The 20,168-nt window shown below is 50.8% G+C and overlaps 1 protein-coding gene across 1 annotated transcript in view; it reads right to left on the reverse strand.

Moving 5' to 3' along the window:
- Positions 1 to 4,668: 4,668 nt before the first annotated feature.
- The window catches only part of LOC110484498 (hydrocephalus-inducing protein homolog), a 64,114-nt gene continuing 48,614 nt past the window's right edge, over positions 4,669 to 20,168 (reverse strand). Inside the window, exons 39-59 of the mRNA XM_077786436.1 lie at positions 18,159 to 18,945; positions 16,869 to 17,056; positions 16,511 to 16,693; positions 16,154 to 16,273; positions 14,750 to 14,909; positions 14,472 to 14,644; positions 14,117 to 14,315; positions 13,899 to 13,946; positions 13,319 to 13,418; positions 12,564 to 12,663; positions 11,914 to 12,082; positions 11,429 to 11,667; positions 11,040 to 11,109; positions 9,766 to 10,093; positions 9,206 to 9,438; positions 8,477 to 8,628; positions 7,372 to 7,564; positions 6,682 to 6,790; positions 5,835 to 6,089; positions 5,350 to 5,492; positions 4,669 to 5,007 (exon numbers count right to left, since the gene is read on the reverse strand). Coding sequence (XP_077642562.1) covers positions 4,669 to 5,007; positions 5,350 to 5,492; positions 5,835 to 6,089; positions 6,682 to 6,790; positions 7,372 to 7,564; positions 8,477 to 8,628; positions 9,206 to 9,438; positions 9,766 to 10,093; positions 11,040 to 11,109; positions 11,429 to 11,667; positions 11,914 to 12,082; positions 12,564 to 12,663; positions 13,319 to 13,418; positions 13,899 to 13,946; positions 14,117 to 14,315; positions 14,472 to 14,644; positions 14,750 to 14,909; positions 16,154 to 16,273; positions 16,511 to 16,693; positions 16,869 to 17,056; positions 18,159 to 18,945 — 4,288 coding nt within the window. The remainder of the gene's footprint in view (positions 5,008 to 5,349; positions 5,493 to 5,834; positions 6,090 to 6,681; positions 6,791 to 7,371; positions 7,565 to 8,476; positions 8,629 to 9,205; positions 9,439 to 9,765; positions 10,094 to 11,039; positions 11,110 to 11,428; positions 11,668 to 11,913; positions 12,083 to 12,563; positions 12,664 to 13,318; positions 13,419 to 13,898; positions 13,947 to 14,116; positions 14,316 to 14,471; positions 14,645 to 14,749; positions 14,910 to 16,153; positions 16,274 to 16,510; positions 16,694 to 16,868; positions 17,057 to 18,158; positions 18,946 to 20,168) is intronic.

Here is a 20,168-nt window from a genome sequence, read left to right on the forward strand (position 1 = left end):
ATGTCACATTTTTGAAATAAAGCGTAAAGTCTCCGTATTTTGGGGAACTCAGTGTAATCTATTTGCATATTTTGAAAGGGTCTAAGGGCTAGGGTTCTTCCCTCACTAGGGTGTGTTCTCATCACTTTCTTATCTTTTAACAAATTGAGCATTGTTCAGTCACTGTTTGGCTACTGTAGAGACTCCCTCACAGCTAAAAGTTCTTAAGAATTGATCACACTGAGTGCTTGAGCTCACCAGTGTATTCCTTGGAGTAGCTTAATTAAAATGTCTCTAGCAATTGCTTTATTCCTTGTCTCCGTCTCTTCCCTGCCCAGCTGTGACCAGAACTACAGCAAAGGGGAAGTGCCTGCAGCTGAGGGAAGCCTGTGGTTTGGTATCTGGTTCTGTCTGTTGTTGCTGCCAGTGTTGTTGTTTGTTTGCCTTCTTATACATGCTAGGAAGGAACTGCTCCTCCTTTTCCCGTACCTTTTCCTGAAAGCCCCTTAATTTCAGTTATAATAATTTGGAAGGAAGAGGGTCACATTCTCCATTCCAGAGAGGTCCCACAGACACCTGTCTTTCCAACCAAGACAAGCTGACAATTAACGATTTATTGCCAATTGTTTAATTAACAATTAACGAACAATTAATGAACAACTAATTAATTACTTAGGTAGCTAAAAGATAATGAGAGGTCTTCACTGGAGCTTGGAAGGGTAGCTGCAGAGGTCTCTGGGGAAGGGTGAGAGACCATCAGCAGCAGAAGACACGATGTTCCGGCTCCTGCTGGATGCTCCAGCTGACACAAATGCTGTCACTTAGGTGCTGGTTTCCAGTGCACCTTCCTCTTGGGTCTCTGGCCTTCCTCGAGCTGCCATAAGGCAAAGCATTTCGATTTATCCAGAGTGTTCTCCCGGCCTCTGCCTTTCAAAATCACCTGCACCCTCTTCTGAGTTGGCTTCAGGTTAGGAATCCTAGGAAGAAGGGGACTGGTGTTAGCCAGACAAGCATTCCCAGCCAGCTGCTTTTCTGTCTCCTTGCAGAGCACACAGTGTTGCATCCTCTCTCTGTGCAAGCAGTGAGCAGCAGATTTAACAGCTGCTCTCGCTGCATGGAGGCTGCAGAGGTGCAAGGACAGGAACGTGACCAGTGAAGTGCCTGGGGACCAACTACAGCACACAGGGTTCCATGTAGAGAAGCAGGCCCTGCTTGTCCCAAAAGGAAGCAGAGCTAGGGACTGGCTGGTCCCCAGCTCTCTCGTTCCAGATTTTGCAACCCTCCAGGAGACTGATGTTTCATACAGTGTCTCCCTACCAAGGCCAGATGATGATCTTTCCATGCTCATGTGGGTGTTTCTGCTGCCCTTCTGGGGCTGCCTGTCTCCAGGCCCACCTCCCCATCCCAGTCAGAGGGACTGAAGGGAGGATGTTAGCAGATGAATTAGGCTGTGCTTGGTGATGCCCAGCAATAGGATGAGAGGCAATGGGCAGAACTTGAACAGGAAATTCCACCTGAAACTGAGGAAGAACTTCTTGCCTGTGTAGGTGCCAGGTTGTCCAGAGAGGATGTGGAGTGTCCCTCACTGGAATTATTACAGAGCCCTCTGGAAAAAACCCTGTGCTCTGGGATGACCCCACCTGAGCAGGGAAGTGGACTGTGGTGCCTTCCACCCTGTCCCACCCTGTGATTCAGTGATGCCCATCAGTAGCGTGAGTTGGTAGATGTTTCCCACCTGCACATCATGGTGACTCCAAACTCCCCGACACACTTTGGGGAGAACTTCGCGTGAAAGGTCTGCTTCTGGCCAGGAGCAAGGATGCCACGGTCGGGGTTGATGGAGAACACTGGCAGGTCATGGATGAAATCTGGGAATATTTCCAGGGAGGAACTGGCAGACTGCAGAAGGAGATCCTTTGAGCACCATAACTTCTTCAAAAGGTCTAGACTGGGCTGCAGCTGCTGCTCAGAGAGGTGCCATTCCTTGGAAGGGCTCCGCTTCTTGGAACCCTTCTTCTGCTTGGAATCCAGCTGCTCCTCCTCAGAAAGCTGCTGCTGCTGCTCAGAGGGCTGCTGCTCCTGTTGCTGGGAATCCTGCTGCTGCTGCTGGGAATCCTGCTGCTCCTGGGAATCCTGCTGCTGCTGCTCAGAATCCTGCTGCTGCTGCTCAGAATCCTGCTGCTGCTGCTGCTCAGAATCCTGCTGGCTCCTCTCAGCCCGCCGCAGCCGCTCTACTTTAGGATGCATCTCAGCATCATGTTCCAGCTCCCACCAGTAACTACGCAGCAGCTCATCGCGATTCCTTACAGTTTCATTGGAGAGGAACCGACCTGCAGGGAGGAAGAGGACACTTTTCAAAGACTTATGTTCCCAGCAACTCTGCCTCCTGCTGTACGCAGATGGGAGAGCTGGGATGCACTTGGAGCATCTCTGGCCAAGTACTTTGTTCTGGCAGGAAATAGAGCGTCTGGGAACAGGGTCTCTGCCTGCAGCCCACGCTCCTGTGCCAAAGCAGGAGAGTTGCTTTTAGACAGTGACTTTGCATTTTCCCTGGAGTGAGGAACTACAGACAGTGGCTGCGGGGCAGGTCACTTGTTACATGACTTTTTTTCCCAGTCTCAGACTTCTCAAAGAGATCACCTGATGTCCCCTTCCCAGTCCTGACCCAGCACATGGCTCTCCTCAGAGCCTGGCTCAGTCCTTTGCAGAGCAAAAGTGGCAGAGCAAGAACAGAAAAGGCTGAAAGGCAGAGAGGACAAGGAAAAAAGTCTCCAGCTGCAGCTGGGAAGATGCTGATGAAAGTAGATGTGTGGACAAGGATGGAAAAGCAATTCATGTTTTGGGGTGAAATGCCCTTACGCATCAGAGTGAATGAGAATGGCTTGGTCACTGGTTCTCCATGTGCAGTGCCCTCCCAGGAGTATTCCAGCGCTGACATCCCTTTATTGTGAATTTTGAAACTGAAAAGCAAGAAGGAAGAATAAAAAAATGTCCAATAAATATAAAGCAAATAGTACAGTAACATTGTCTGATGGACTCCTAGTACCACTTTCTGCTGAGGAGCATCTTCTTCCCCAGGCAGCCCTGCCATGCTCAGACTGCTGTCCTGGGTGGCCCGAAACAGTATTTCCAAGTCTGGATGGTCAAGAGGAAAGGGCCAACATGGTGCCCAGGACACTGAAGCTAAGGGGCTTACTCTGGACTTTAGGTCTTGGTTTGACTGCAAACTTACTCTTGAGCAGATGAGGACATGCAGTGAAAGCAAACCCATGGCTGTTCTCAGCAGAAAGGTATGGCAGCATTGAACCTCTCCTGACCACCACCACCTGCTTGGCTTTGTGTGCACATAAATGGGCCTGTGCTGCTTTGGGCTGGGGCAGAGTTCTGGGAACAGGGCACTGGGCCAGCCCTGGGCAAAGGCAGCTCCTGCTCGCAGGGCCCTGCCTGGCCTCCAGCACTCACGTGGCTGTGCTTGTCTGGAAGGGCAAGGTATCCTTGAACTGAACCACGGTCGTGTTCAGCTTCAGCTGGACGTAGGCAACAACGGCACTGAGGTACACCTCCAACTCCTGGCTGCTCTCCTCCACCACAGTGTGAGCCGGCTCCGAGGCTATCTCGAGCACCTGCAAACACAGAAGGGAGGAACCACTGAGCAGAGCCCAGAAGGTCAGGCTGAGAAGGGAATCTTCTGGCCTCCAAGATCAGCCTCACAGAGGGACTAGAAAGGACCACTCACTTCATCTTCCCTGGAAAGATGATAAAATGACAAGATGACTGCTCTGCTACAGTAGTTCTTTCTACCCACAGATCAAAGCAGTCACTACCACAGCTGTTAATATCCCCATGGAGACTATAGCTGGTTTCCAGTCCCTGGACTTCAGCCTTGTAGAGGGACTGACTCTTTTCCTGGTCCCCTATAGATCCAGCAGGTCTCAAAACTTGGTTTAATTTCCCCTGCTGGAGCTCTGTAGATGGAGAACCCAAGACTGAAGAGTTCTAGAAAGCACCTTTTTCTTCTTGTCTTAGGAGAAAATGCTCTCCAGGTGTCTTGTGTGGAGCAACAGCCACACTGCTGGGAGCTGGGGATGGGCATTTTGGGATGGGAAAGATCTCACTTGGAAAGTCTCCAACTGCAGATGTTCTGATAGAAAAGAGGATGGTTTAGAAGCCATAAAATGGTCCAGAAACTCAGAAAGAACCTTCACCCAAGATGAGTGTGTGTGGCAATAATGACAATAAAAGCAAGAGTCTTTGGAGATGGTCCTTCTCCGGACTCCTCCATACTGTCATGCAGTGCCTGGGCTATTCCATGATGATATATCCCCCACAATGCAGAGACCACAACCAAAATCTCTGCTATCCATGCACACAAAACTTGGGAGTTCACTAGCATACGCAGGAGAATTGGATTTCTCTCCACTTCAAAAGAAGAGACAGAGTGCAGCAGACTTAACTCCTTGTTGGTGAAAAGGCACCAAATGAGATAAAGAAATTTCTGACACGATAAAATAAGATAAAATCATAAAACATTTCTCCCATTCAACATGGGCTGCAACACTTGTGCTTGTGGCACAGACTGATGGTTTGTGTGTGGCTAAAGGTCTCTTGCCAACAGGCTTCCCCCTCTCGTGTGAGTGTATCCAGTCACTGTGCATCCACCTTTCTCCTGGAATGCACTGCTGGTGAACCTCACAGCTGTCCAACGTCCAGAGGAAGCAGGAGCTGCTCAGCCAGCAGTGATGGTGTTATGGTGGTTCTTTTTGTAAAAGCTGGGTTGGCTTTTTTTGCCATTTTGCTTCTTACCTTCTCTATTTTAGGGAATTCCTCTTCTGGGTGTTTGCTGGTGGCCATCTTCAATGTGTACTTTGAGCACTTTTCGTCATCCCAGTCAGGAACCTTCCTTCGTGGCAGATCAAAGTTGATCTTGGTCACCTTACATTTCACAAGGTGCCTCCTGAAGGTGCCTGGCACATCTGATTTCAAAGTCACTGTGATGACCTTGGCACAGCCAGGATGGAGGTGTCCCACCTAGGGAGAATCAGGGAGTCAAGACCAAACTGGAAGCACTGCCAAGGGTAGGACTAACAGCAAAAGGGAATGATGTGGTGAGCAGCTGTGCCAGGAAGCTGCATCTCAGAGTGGATTTACATGAAGTTTGATATCCAAAAGTATGAACAGAAGGTGCCACGTCCCATAACATGAAGCCTTTTTCTGCAAGGCTGGCAGCCATGGCCCAGCCAAGCCAGGGGCTGCATCTCCTCCGTGGCACTGGAACAGGCTATCACTGGTACGTGAGGACTCCCTGCCAGCTCCTGGGAACACCAGGGCAGGGCTTGAGCAATGGGGAAAGGCAGAGCAGTCCACACTCACCTTGGGGGAGAACTGGAATGGGGCGTCTGCCTCCCACTCAAAGCGCATGACCTTCTTGCGGGTGTGGTTGGTGATGGTGAAGGTCCTGTGGCAGGGCTTCCCAACAGGACAGTCCCCAAACTGGAGGTGATTCACTCTGACAGCTGTAAAGGAGGAGAGCAAGGGATCTCAGCATGCAGGAAGCTCCACCTGCCCCCCTCACGTGCAGACACCTGCATGTTCAATGCTTCCTTGCTCCAAGCCTTCCTCCCTCTGGAGGGAGTGCCCCAGGCAATTCCCCATCCCACCACTTCCAGGGAAACACCCTGACACGTCCCTAAGCCAGCGACATGCAGCACAGCACACGCTGCTCTGCATGCATGGCTGCCATGCCCACAGGCCACCAAGTCCCGTGGGTGACAGCCCAGGCCTGGCTAGAGGGGGGACACACATGATCAGACATTTTCCTCTTCCTTGCTACACCTTGGCAGCCTGTCCTCTCTTACCATCAATGATGTCTTTCTTCAGAATGCTCTCAGTATACCCCTCCTCTGTGTCTTCCTCTAGGCCATCGAGGGTGAATTCATCCCTGTGGCCTTCACCCACCAGCTCTGCTATGGTTTTGCTAGAGTAGGTGTCCTTCACAAACAGACAAATCTTCCCTTCCAGACGTTGAGCCAGGGTGGGTTTGAAAATGACATCAAACTTTGTCGATTGCTTGTGATGCAGAAGGAAGAACGACTTCTTTGGGGGATTGCTCTCTGCACAGCAATGGAAATCAGAGTTAAGTGATACAGCTGTACAGAGGAAATATTTCCATTGGATATATGAGGAATAAGAGGTTGAAACCAGCTGCCTTCTAGGCACAGGTTCTACCCCCACTGGTTCCAGACCCTCTTCCTCTGTTCACAGGACTGCCATCTCCAGACACAGCACCACTTAAGCAGCTTAACCTCAGGCTGATGCCCAGCCCTCATTCCATCTGCTTCCAGCCAGCTCCAGCCATATGCAAAGCTGAGCCAAAGAGTGCTTTTGGCTTCTTCTGCTAGCTGTGTTCTCAAGGGCTGTGTGTGTTCAGGCTGGTACCTTCCCATGTGCAGCAAATACTTCAGAGGGTCCACTGAGGTAGTGACAGTCCCCCACAACTCAACCCACCATGTCTAGAAGAACAGAAGAACTTCCTATAACTTGCTAGGAGGAAATGCTGCAAGAAAAGCCCCAAGAAAAGCTTGGGGGATAGAGAGCCCAAGGAACAACACTGTGCCTAACATCTGGCTGCTGCTCAGAGAAGCCAAGAGCAGGGCACACATTTTCTCTCTGTGCATGATCACACTTTGTGGTTAATGAATTTACCGTTTTCAATGGAGTCGTCTTCCATATCTTCAGTGTGGAATACCTCGAGTGTGGAGGCCCTGCCTTTCAAGAAGAACGCTCCATGCTCATCCTTTGGGCGCAACATAAACTGAGAAAAGAGAAGCCAGAGCACAATGATACTGGTGTGAGTACAGGATGGCACATGGACTGACACTGCAGTGCTGCTGGTCCCACATGGGAACCCAGCACCTCTCCCACTACAAACAGCACTTAGCATAAAAGTTAAGTCAAACCAGCCTAGAACAAAGGGTGTTCAGAGGCATTTGGATAGAACTGACAAAGAACCAAACAGGACAGAAAGTAATGGGCAGAATACATTCTGCTCATGAAACCACATCTAAGTCTACTTAAAATGTAGTAAACTGGGATCAAATACAATCTAATGGAAGTGGGAAATCACACGTGTCCATGAGAACAAAAGGTGACCTGAGAGACAGGGGGAAAAATACTCCACCACCTTTCTTGTGTTCAACTTAAAGAAGAAAAACTGGACGGAAAATTTCCAAGAACTCCCTTCTTGCAGAACAGACGTCAGTCACTTGCTTAAAAAGAATTTCTAACACCTCTTCCCAGGTCTGCCATGTTCTTTGGGACCCTTCCCGTGTGTCACTTTTGTCTATCAAACACTTGTTCCCAAACCAGACCACTCCTCGAGCAGGTCCTCCTCACCTTGAGAGGTATGATGCCATCGTTACGGACGACCAGGGGCAGCGTCTCTGAATCCCCCAGCCGGAGCCTCTTGAAGCGCAGCACGGCGTTTCCCCTCTTGCTGCGAGCACTTGGGCACACGACTGTCAGCTGTGGCTTGTGCCCCTTCCCGCTGATGGTGAAGGTCAGGATCTGGGGTTTCATTTTCACAGAGCTGCAGGAGAGGCACAGAAACAATTTCAGCTGGCACTAACACATTTCTCACTGGGCAAGTGAAGCAGCAAGGGCCAGAGTGTTCTCCTTGCCTGGTGTTCCTGTACCCCACAACACAGCCCTCCCACCAGCCTCTTCCCAGTCCACTCAGGGCCATTCACAAGAGGAATCTGCTCCAAAGAGCCAGAGCCTTCCACAATAACAGTTAATAATTTCACTTAATTGAATCATGCAGTACAGCAAGTAAATGAGGCACCAGATGATACGGCAAATCCCCTGGCTACAGTGAGAGGAAACTTATGCAAAAAGCAAAGACACAGCATGAAAGCAAGAAGGCAACAATACATCATTGTCACCATCAGTAAAGATAATTTCCAAGAACTGTAAAAATGCAATTGCTTATTAGCATTTAGACTTCTCTTGTTCCAATTCAGCCACCAAAGAGATGAGGAAGGGCAAGTCAAAGCCCTGGTACACAGGTCCCAGGGCAGAGGAACCTAGGCTCCTCTTTCATACCAGTTCCAGTCACTCCAAAACAGCTTAATGAATGCCAGGTAATCACAGAGGATCATCTAATTTTACATAAACAAAGACGAAATTGTGACTGCTGACTTGCTGGTACAGAAACTGCTTCATCTAAGCCTCTGTCCTTGGAAATGCCCAGCTCAGCTGCAGCACATCTCAGTAACTTCCGGCTGGCTACCTAACATTTGCCTGTCTTCGTAGTTCCTCATACAGGCTAAACCATCAGCCTAATTTTTCTTTTTAAGAGTTACTGCCTCCCAGATCATCTCATGCCAAGAACTCTGCCTAAGGGTACTGAAAGCATTAGTGCTAACAAGAGGTCTGTTCCTTCCCAGGGGAGGAGCAGCTATCAGTGAGGCCTCCCCCAATATTTCACAGGGTCAGTTACCCTTTTGGGATGTCAAAGAAAGCCTTGAAAGTGCAGTCATAGTTCTGCTCGTCTGGTGGGGTGAAGGTCACCGTGGCAACGGCATGGGATGAGCCAGGAACAGACATCTTGACTGGATCCAACTTGAAAATGTTTCTGATAGGGATTTGTTCCTTGGGGGAACCCAGAGAGCAGTGTTAGGAGAACACACCTTTCAACATGACACAGTTTTATACATAAATGCATTGCTGAACCCCAGGCAGTGTGTCTTCCGTCCTGCTTCCCTGGACAGGCTCCCTCCCTCCCAGGGCATGCTGACCTTGTTCTAAAGCATTGTGTGTTTTGAGTGTTGGCAGCTGCCCCAGCCTATATGGGAGGTGGGCACTGCATGGAAGACCCTGCAAATAACCTAGAACTGGCCTTCAAAGAGAAGGAAAAGCCAGGGAGCCTGAGGAAATGCTCTGCTTTAGCCCTGGCATGTCAGGTCATAACAGCCCCTCTCTGCATGTGCTTCCAAGAGAGGTTCAGGAGTCAATTCTCTCACTGAAGACCCAGAGGTGTGAGCCAAAACCTTGCCCGAGACATGCAGAATTCCACACAACTGTTCCCTGGCTCTGCTGCTCTCTCCTGCAGTTTGAGCTGCACTGAGCTAGCCTAGTCTGGGCCACAGGAAGCAATGCATCTGGAGAACAAAACAGGCTCTCACACGGCCTTTAGAGGACAACCACCACCTTGGCCTCCTGTTCTTACCTTTCCAGGCAGGGGTTTGATGGAGAGGACCACGTCACATGGCAGAGGGCTTGCACTGTAGATCTTGAAATGAGCTTCAGCCTCTTGCCCAACCAGAGCCTTATGGAAGATGAATTGGTTCTCATCTCTGATGAACAGGCCCGTGCCTATCACTGACTGCAGCATGTGGCTGAGGCTGGTGCTGCTGCAGATCGGGTACTCCTCGAAGATTAACATGACATCCTCAGAAAATCCTGTGGATACACCAGAGGGATGAGCACGGAGAAGCCTCCCTGATGAGTTTATCTGGACCCTGCTGGCCTCTCAGAAGCCTTGATAAGCCCTTTCTGCCTGGGTGACTGCTAAACCCCGCCTTGGGTGTGGGAGCTGGCTGTGAGGATGAAGCTCAGTCAACCTCAGTCTTAGAGAGCATTGATTTCCTTTTATCCTTCCATGCATCCCTCTCAGCCTGGAAGGGATGAGTCCACTGGTGGACTTGAAGAGGGCTGGAACCTCTGAGGATTTTAAGGTGGGACACCAGGGCTAGCGTGCCTCTCTATCCAAGCAGCAAGTTCAGGTGCTGATCATCAGCAGGTGTGACTGTGGGCAGTAGGTACCTGGGAGGCAGGACTCGGCCATCAGGGTAAAGGGAATGCCGAGGGGATTGTCCTTGGGGTTTCTGCCCAGGATGTCAATGCAGAGCTGCTCCTCACATGTCCCCTCCTGCCCGGCGAGGCATTCCACTCTGATCACCTGCTGGCCCCACGGACGGATGGAGCCGGAGCAGGGGGACACCGTGAACATGCCAAGATTGAGGTGACCCTGCAGAAAAAGTTCCAGGAGAGGCTGATGGCTAATAGCTGTGCCTTCAGCACCCCAGCAAGGCATATGTCCTGCCTTGGCCTCCAGCTGGGCCCAAGCACCCGGTCCCAGGGCAGGGAAGGATGACTCCATGGCCCAAAGGCAGCCCCAGGTTGAGAGCAACAAGCCAAGAGGAGCTGCAAATCTGTCCCAAGTGGCAGAGAGAAAGGAGTTTGAGTGTAAAGAATGAAGGTGGTAGCTGTGATCCTGCAATCTCCATAGGTAACACAGGAGAGCAGAAATCACTGTGAGAAATGATGGGAGAAAAGCAGGGGACTGGGAATCAAAAAAAGCAATGTTGTCTGAGCTCTGTGGACTGGGAGTTTAGTGGGAGATGTTTTTGCTTCTGTGGTGTTCACAGACCTATGCTGGCTCACAGTTACCAAACACAGGACCTGTTACAGAATTTCTAAGAAAGAGAGAGCATGATTTATGTCTGGAGTGAGAATTGAGCTACCCACTCAGACTAGGCCCCTGATAAGCAGCCTTGAAGGGGCCTAGAAGCCTTTGATGCAGTGAGAATTCAGTTGTGGCGCAGTCAGAAATTATGTTAAGGTAACTACAAAGTAATCAGCTATCCAAGCATGAATTAGAATAGAGCTGCAGTGTGAAAAGTCTGACCACCTTAAGGCAAAGGTAAACAATGTTAGCTTGCCAATCAGAGTGCCTTTGTAAACTGTAAACTATATGGAAGTGTATATAAACTGCCATCTTCTCAGGAATAAGGGGAGAACATTGCATTAATCATATTGGTTGGATGTGTGTTCTGTCCTGTCCAGCTCTTCTGTTTTATGAGGTCTCTGGCTTTTAGGACCTGCTCCCCTCTGTTGACCCCACAACTCCAGGTCAGAGCCACAGTACAGGACTGCCAGGGGGACTGAGCAGATACTGGACTCCATCCTGCAGACCATGTCCCACCCTGTGCCCAGCCAGGCACAGCAGCATCTTCTCACATCCCCTGCAGCAGCACTGCTGGGGAGCAGGAGTCACCCACCTGTGTCAAGGAGCTTGAATTCCTTGATGAGGGCTTTGTAGCTGATGGAGCAGATTCCCCTTGCTTTAAACTGAGAGGAGAAAGCAGAGGTATCTGTCATGCTGAGCTCCCCTGCCTCTCTCTGAGGCCAAAGCTGGCTTCCTCCTCACAGAGGAAAGCCTTTGTGCTCTGATGGCTCCCAGAGAGCAGCCTGCAGCACCCATTGCTGGACTGAGCAGCTCTATCACCAGCTTTGTACTACACGGGTGGATACCGAGGTCTTTTTCTGCCCCCCGTCCCCAAGCCAGGGACGCAGAGGGACGATAGCCCAGCTCTCCTGGCTGCCTGCCCCATACCAGCCGTGGCTGGTGCCTCCTCACACAGGAAGGGTGGCGTAGGGCTTCTAGTACCTTTTGCTTTCTGACGCAGGTGCAAGCTCGGGTGCTCGGCGGATGCGGAATTTGAGGTTGAGCGCGCCCTTGTTCTCCAGCACGACAGCCTGGCTCTTCTTGGTGCCCTTGATCACGGCACCAAAGTCGATGGGTGAGGCAGGCTCAATGCTGTACTTGCTGTACTCGGCTTTCGCTGACACTGTCACTGGGATGCTGGTGACAACCTGGCCTCCTTCACCCAAGCGGGCATCTATCACCTGTGTCCACAGGAAGGGAGGTAACCAAAGCAAAGAGGCCAGCCTCCACCCCAGGCCTCCCTGTTGAAGCACCTCCTCCAGAGTCAGAGTCTCAGCTCCACTTAGGAAGCCTCCCAAATGGTTTTGAAGGACTTTGTGTATGTAGGAGACAGGAGTCTCCAGTAAAGCCCTCCTTCCATTAGACACCTACTCTGTTTACGCTCCCAGAACACCATGTGATAACACAGCCTGGCCCAGCCAGCTCACCTGGCAGAAGATGATGGGCTCGTTCTTGAGGACCATTTCACTTCTGGGGTGGAAGAGTATCTCAATATTCACGCCACGCTGGGAGGCAGCCAGCATGCCTGAGTGAGGCTGAACAGTGAAGTGGGATGCTATGTCTTGCATTCCGGGACCTGCATCCTTCAGTGTGAAACTGGGGAGAAAGGTAAGGAATGGAGATCTCTGCAGTTAAAAGTACAGGTGCCACCAGCACAGCCAGGACTTTGCACAGGACCAGACAAGAAAGGGAGAATCCAGCTCTGCTCAAGGATCCTGGATCTTGACAGAGAGCTCAGACAATCACAAGGTTACTTTAAGAAACCCTGACATTGTAATTTTTCATTCACTTATTTACAGAGTCTCAGAAAAATAAAGGAGGTGACCATCAAAGAAAGTCAATGATCTCAGCATTTCAATGACTGAAAATTCTGGGGCTCTCCTTTGGGTTCCTGCTGAGCTCTGAAGAACTGCTGGTTTGGGGCTGGATTCTCTGGTAGAATAGCTGAGATCAGAGAGCCCAGGTTTTGTATTTACCATGAGGTAGCGAGCATGGAAACAGGTTCTAGCCATTGACAGAGGGAGAATACAGGCCTGGGAACCTGAGGAAATGCTCACTACCAGGCAGCTGGACTCACCTGTACTCAATGTCGTATACCCCTTTGTTCTTAAGACTGAGGACTTTCTTCACATTATCCAGGACACTAATGGTTCCAAATTCCAAGCTTCCATCTGGATCTGCAGAAAGCCCACAGAGCGAGGTCAAACACGGTATTTGTGAGCTGCTGCAGAATACAACAGGCTACAAGCAACATGCAGGTCTCGGAGCAAAACCCTTTTCAGCAAGTTTCCATTCATGAAAGCGCTTTCCAGCTGCTTGTCTGCCCTTTTTCTTCTCACTCAAAATATCTGCAGGCTCAGTAGCTAAAGATCTTGCCTTCCATTTCCTCACTTCCAAGCACAAATCCAATTGCTTTATATGCTGTGCTGAGCCTGTGGGGGTTGCCAACTGCCTGTTCACATCACTGTTGTTTCAAAGCCCACAGATCCAATCTGCACATGAAGCTGCACACTTCAAAGTTCAGAGGGGAGAGACTTAAGGCTGGCAGTTCCCTGACAATGCTTTATTTCATGCAGGTTGCAGGTACGTGTTTTATGTGCCCATGCCATCCTTGTATTCCATCCCATCCCATCCCATCCCATCCCATCCCATCCCATCCCATCCCATCCCATCCCATCCCATCCCATCCCATGCCATGCCATGCCATGCCATGCCATGCCATGCCATGCCATGCCATGCCATGCCATGCCATCAAGTGCTTTGGGATGCATTACCACCTCCCAGGGTAATGCAGTACACCTGGACTGCTTTGTTTGGGAGACATCCACTGACCTCCAGGCATGTTGAGGCTCACAGAAACCTCATAGACCTCTGCAGAGATTTTGATGTTTTCAGCCTGGAAAATCCCCAGGATGTTTTCTGTATCTGAAACCTGAGGCAGCAAGAAACAAACAATGTTCAGATTATTCTTTTGGTAGACAGCCTGAAAGTCCTTGTCTCTGCTGGCTGCTTCTCCTATGGCTTCCCTGGCTTCACAAGCCTTGGCAGACTCCCAAGCTTTGCTAACCTGTTCCTCTCATGGGCTGCCCCAGTGGGATTCTACTGCAGTAAAAAACCCTATCAGCCCAACTCTGCACTCCCACAGCAGGGAATGTTGCAGCTAAAGCATCCTTGAGAGGCACAGGGGTGTAAGAACAACCACAAGATGTGTGAGGTGTCTCAGAGCAGGTGGCATTGACAACTCTCTCCAATCACCTAGCACCCTCTCTGAAATGCAGCCCCTAATCCATGGGGAACAAAATCCCAGGGGGAGAGTTTGTTGCACTATGCAAGAGCTTCAGAGAAAGTCCGGGAGGAATGTAGAGATCATGCTGCAGTCTGTACAACCACACAGCAACCTTCAACCACTCACAGGGACAAGGTGGTTGTGGTACAGGCTCAGGATGCAGTGTCTGGTTATCTGGGGGGATGTGGACACACTGCACATTCTGGCAAACGCTGTGCAGAGTCAGAAGTTGGGGTCACAGCACCCTTGTGTCTGTCAGGTGCAGCTCTTCCTGACCCTGTCCCTAGCAGCACACAGCTGCTCACTGTGCCCTGCTCTACCAAGCAGGGCACAGCCCCTCTCACCTCTAGTCGGAGAGTCTTCTCAATGCTGCCAATCCGCCCAGCCTTGAAATGCACTGTCACTTCAAACTCTGAGCGGGGATTAATGGTGCCTTTATCTTGTGACAAGGAGAAGTCCTCAGCAAGGTCATCCAGCCCACTGAGCTGCCAGGCCATGGGCAGCAGGGTGTTGTTTCTCAGGACCAAGGTCCTGCTGTCAGTCCTGCAGAGACAGGAAGGCACTTGGTGTCAGCTGCTGGATGGTGACACCAGCCTGGCCACTGAATGGAACTTGGAGCAGCTCCATCCATGCCCTGGAAACCAGAGTCAAACGTTTTCTCTTTGTCACAAGTTTTGGAGTGCTTGTGGGATGACTGACCTGTGCAGAAGCTGCTTGTCAAAAGACAGCTCCAGGGGGCTGACCTCCAGCTTCACGTGCACCCCATGGCAGCACAGGCTGAAGACCACTGGCTCCGGGTTCTTCCCAATGCTGCAGATGAGTTTGTCTTGCAGGAAGCCAGGGGAAGTGGGGTATGCCCAAATGGTCAGCTCCTGGACACGGCCCCACAGGAAGAAATTGAAAGAGCTCTGTGTGTGAGCAGGAGGAGCAGCCCCTGGGCACTTCTACAGTGCCTGCTCTGCCTGCCCTTCTCCTACCTGCTTCTCCTTTGGTTTCAGCGCCATGCTGGGAGGGTCCAAGAGGAACGTCGCTGCTTCCCCATCATTCTCAAAGGAGAACTGGACCTCTATGTTCATGGGGGAGTTGTTGAGGATAGTTATATTCTCCGAGTTGCTGGGACAGTTCTGGGCCTTGTACCTGTCCACAAAAGGGGAAAAGGCTGCAGAGCAGACTGCTGCCTTTGCCACACACAGAGGAGAGCACCGTGTGCACCTGAGGAAGCAGTGCTGGAAGACCCTGCTCTAACAAACAAGTGAGGGAAATGGATCCCAGTCAGGGGCATGGCCGTGTGCTCAGCCTGGTCTTACTCTGATGCCTTCCCCCAGACTTGGTGCCTCCAGCCCAGAAGCCTGATGATGCTCAGGCCACTTCAAGAGTTTTTAATACAACGTAAATTCAAAGGTGCCTAGAAAAATAACAGTACACTAGGCACGTGAGTTCTTTCCCCTTCTTCCTTGGGGTGCCTTCCCTGCAGGGTATAAAGAGGCTTTTGGAAAAAGAGTTTAGCTAATCTCTTTCATAAAAGTCATGAAAGTGCTTTGGATTTCATGGGTTAGCTCAAAGTCTGAGAAAGAAATATAAAGCATCAATTCCCAAGAGGAATGCAAAAAGACAACAAATGACCCTTCTCTCAGGTGTGGAAATTATTTTGGAGTGAAAGGGTTAAAGAGACAAACAGAGATCCCAGACCATCTATCAAACTGGCTAAAGATGGTCTGTTTTTTAAATTATTTCAATTTCATTTCCTTGGGGTGTCAAAACAGACCTAAGTTCTCCAGAGCTTCCATGGAGACAAGAACTTAATGTTAAGTATTATTTTTTTAAAAAAGTGACAGTAAAAGTAGAAGTACACAATAGCTTCAATGGCAACATGTTTAGGTAGACTTTACCCAGCAGTGAGAATGCAATGTCCTTACAGGAAAATGTAATTCCTGCTGTACATTCCTCACAACACCCACTGGCAGGTCAACCATAAAATCTTATATAAATAATTACAGATCAATGAAAGGTTTACAAAACCATCTACAGAATAACTGCTTGATCAGGTACCTGCAGAGCTCAAAGCACTTCAAAACCCCCCATAAAGTTCATTTCCTACGGGTTGAAGCTGACATGTGGGGGGACACAAAAGTTGTCCCCCAAGTCACCTTTGGACTGGCAGCAGCATGCAGCTCTGGCCACCAAGGCACTCACTGGGCAGGCAGAGCAGCTCCTCCAAGGCTCATTTGCCTCTTATCTGCTCAAGTTCACACATCTGTGGTCCTTCAAACCCATGTGTCTCCCAGGACTCTGCTGGGGACTGCCCTGGATTGTGCCACCAGGACAGCCTGTTCTCCTTAAGAGTGTCCACAAAAGTGCAAAGCCCAGCAGGCAGCACATACCAGTCTCTTGATTTCCCACACAGCAACGGTCCAAAGTGGAATTGCTTTGTGCTCTCAACATACTCCTTAAAGACTATTTCATCTTCCTCCATGGTCTCCCTCCACTGTGGAAACACCACCCTGGGCAGAAAAGGGGGGAAGGAGGAGCTATGAGTTGCTCCAACTAGGAAATGTAGTCAGAAAGCCAAAACCCTTCCTGGTGGCTGAGGCACCATCTGCCTTGCCAGCTCCAGCACAGGAGGAGGTGCTGGGTGACCTCAGGCAGCACGATCTGCCCAGGCAGAAGCCCCAGGGGTCAGCCCTGGCTGTGAGTTCAGGGGCAGCTGTGCTGTGGGGGCTGCCAGGGGCCAGCCTTACCGTGGGTCCTGGCTGATGCTGGGGTACAGGCCGGTGCCACAGCAGGGCAGCTTGTACTGGCGCTTTGTCTGCACGAGCTCAAACCTCAGTGTCTGCTCAAACTTCCCTGGCTTTTTGGCAGAGAAGTGGACCTTCAGTTCCACCTCACCGTGGGCAGGCACTACCCACCGGTACCGTTTCAGCCTGTCAATTAAAGAGGAGCCTTCAGACATTGCTGAGGAGCAAACGAAACAAGGAGGGTGCACTCGCCATCCCGTGGAGGCACTGGCACAGGGTCACTGTGGAGCTGGGGATGATGGGCCTTGTTTGGCAAGAGGACCAAAGAAGCAGAGGCATCACCTCCTCCCGTGCAGCTCACCTGAGGAATTCTGTGGGGACTGAGGAACTTTCCAGTGTACTTTTGGATCTCGTTGCAGAGGAATCCTGGGGACTTTCTGTTCTCTGTGTGGAGATCTGCTTCTCCTTTGCAGAGCTGTCTCTGCTGGCTGCTTCACCCACCTTTGGCTGGCCCTCGGCAGAACTGCCCTTCACATCTGGGGCCTTGTCCTAAGGGGAGAGAGAAAAGGGAGGGAGAGGTGAGCCCTGAGACATCCCCATCCTGGAAAGCAAAATGGGGGTTTGTTCACCAACAGAAGAGAGAATAAATAAGTCCACCTGCCCATGGACTTGGTCTTCCTTCTTGGTGTTTGTTTTACCTAGGACACTCCTTCTCACTCAGACCCTTTCCTCAAAGGAAGTTGATGGTTTTAAGTGGGTTTTTTTCCCGTCTTGTCTTACAAAACTGCTCTGTCTCCACAGAGCTGTCTCTTTTGTCCCATCCCTGACAGAAAGGAGACCTGCAGACACAGGGCCCCATCACATCTTCACTACCTCTCCACCATGATCCTTTTCCATCCAACCTGTCCCCATGTCCCCATCTAGCCTGGTCCCTGCCCTGGCACCACTGGAGCACCCACCAGATTGTCTTCCACAGCAGCACCTTCTGGTGCCACAATGGTGAAGGGCTCCACATGCTCTGCAGGGCCCAGCCGCTCCTCTGGGTACTCGACTATGGAGAGCACAGCAGCAGGGGCAAGGGGAGGGCCGTCGGGACACAGTCCCAGATGTTGCAGCATCTAAAACAGAAGGGAAAATCTTCTTTATACTTGTGTCACCTTCATGCCCACAACTCCTTCTTTGAAGGCACTGAGCTTTTGACAACGGGGTTTTCAATTTACATGAAGTACAAGTGGTTTGTTATGCCCAGTGGGGTGAGCAGAGTCAAGAGCTCCAAGCAGGACCGGGAGAGAAACCTCTCCCAAGTGACTCAGCTGAAGAAAACAATGGCTGTGAGCTGCCCTGTCCTGGGGCCGTTTATGATTTCCAGGCTGGGAAACTCTGAACAGATGGGACACTTGTACACAGAGCACTCCCACTTCCTGCCCATCTGAGGGATGGTGATAACCTCCCCATCCACACAGATGGTACAGAGCCATTGTGGAACATCATCAGAGGCCTGGACAAGGCTCTGTGCCATTATCACACAATGCTCCAGGGCCCAAGACCATGACAAGCTCAAGATCTGAGCCTTGCAGGGTGTTACCTCGTCTTCTGTTGGCAGCTTCCCATCCCTCAGGATCTCCCTGATCATGGCCTTTGGATCTGAGACCTGGATGTCCAGGCATGGCACCCCGATATGCTCGTCTCTGACTGCCCCCTCTGCAACTTCACTTTGCATCTCCTGCTGAGATGACTGACGACTCCTTTGGTCTCCACTTCTTTGTTCAGGCTTCTCCAACTTTTCCTGAGGCTTATTGGTCTTCTGACCTTTGTTTCCAGCTGAAGACTGGGACTTGTTTTCCTTTTGGATCACAGGTAACTGCATGGTACCCTGAACCCTGTCCCAGCAAGACAAAACCTCTGCGACGTTCTGCTGTGATGACTCATAGATCTGAAACCTCAGGATCAAGTTCTCCATCTGAGATGGGTCCTCTGGGATTTCAGTTTCCCCCTTCTCAGGGGCTTTGGGTTCCCCCTTCTCAGGGGCTTTGTATTTCAACTTCTCTGGGATTTTGTCTCTCTTCATCTCTAGGATTTTGGTTTCCTTCTTCTCTGGGGCTTTGATTTCCTCCTCCTCAGGGGATTTGGTTTCCTTCCTCTCAGGGGATTTGGTTTCCTTCATTTCTGGGATTTTGCTTTCCTCCATTTCTGAGGGCTCGGTTTCCTTCTTGTTTGAGAGTTTGGTTTCCTTCCCCTCTGGGGCCTTGGTTCCCATCTTCTCTGGGGGTTTGGTTTGCCCCTTGTCTGGTTGTGGAGGTTGCTTCCCCACAGAGACACCCTTCTTTTCCTTCTTCTGCCTCTCTTCCTCTTTCCGCCTCTCTTCCTCCTTCTGCCTCAGTTCCTCCTCTAAGGCTTTTGCCTCTTCCTCAAGCTTTTGAGCCAGCCACTTCAGCTCCCTTCAGCAAACAAAATAGGAAACATCACTGAGAGTCACCACCAGAAACTTGGGCTCGCTAGTCCTGGCTGGCCCTGCACTTCATTCCTTGACCCCAAGGCCAGGCAGAACTGTGAGACCATTTCAATGAATCTTCTTCAACCCACAGAGGTTGGGAACATCCCAAGTGAGGGGATTGGTGGAAGGGGACCTCCAGGACCAGCCAAACCTAAGCCTTGCCATCATAAGGTCTTGACTGTGCAACCTCCTTTTAAGGCACACCCAGACACCTCCAGCCCACTGCCAAAGGCTGATCCACCAGCTCTCTGTGCTGATGCCTGAAAACGCCCTTTGTCTCTTGATTTCCCAGTTTAAAGCAGAACACAGATTGCTAACATCTGCTTCACTCTCCTACAATTCTTACTCAGCTCATTCAGCCCCCTTCTCCCTGGGTTGCTCTTAATGAGAACAATCCTAGCAGAAAGCAAAGGCTGCAGGAACCCCTCTCCTGCAAGACAGGCTCTTGTCAGCCAGGTTTCCTGCTGGAACCAGCTGTGACCATGCAAACCAGTGCTGTCTGCCATGGAAATGATTTGAAGCAGCCTCGTCCATCTCCTCCCCATGAAACCAACTTCAGCCTGGGCTGAAGGAAGTCCTGATACACAGGCTTGCTTCAAGCAGCCTCCACTCCCAGCTCCACGCTTTGCCTGAGCTGGGCTGCCTTGCTGGAGCAGAGCTTCCCCTGTGCTTGCCTACTGCTGCAGCAGAAGGGGAGCCTAAAGGATGTGAGCTTTTATGGGTGGTGTCCCACCATAAGGAGAACCCTGGCAGATCAGCATTGCAAGGACTTCATCTGTGGCAGGACCAGGACCCAAACCAAGGTTTGGTCTGTGCCCCACACCTACCCACACCACAATCCCACTGTTTTGGTGAAGGGAGATGATGAGGAAGGTGCAAATCAACATCATGGACTTAAAGACACTTCTGCAGGCAGTGCCAAGGCAAGCCCAGAGCCCAGATCCCTGCAGGCAGCATCTAAGCCAGGACGGCTCACCACTAAAATAAAGAAGAAGGAACTTCTTCTCAACAGAAGAAGGTCCTTCCACTCTTGGGAGGCAGGGAGCGAAGAGTGGCCATCGCTGTGTTGCTTCTGGCCTTTGCTATCCAACACCTCTGAGCTCAGAGTCCTTGGAGCAGGCAAGCCCTCCAGGGACAATAAGCCATGGAAGAGCAGTAACATATGGA

This window comes from Lonchura striata, chromosome 13 (genome assembly GCF_046129695.1).
Source record: "Lonchura striata isolate bLonStr1 chromosome 13, bLonStr1.mat, whole genome shotgun sequence".
Classification (NCBI taxonomy): domain Eukaryota; kingdom Metazoa; phylum Chordata; class Aves; order Passeriformes; family Estrildidae; genus Lonchura; species Lonchura striata.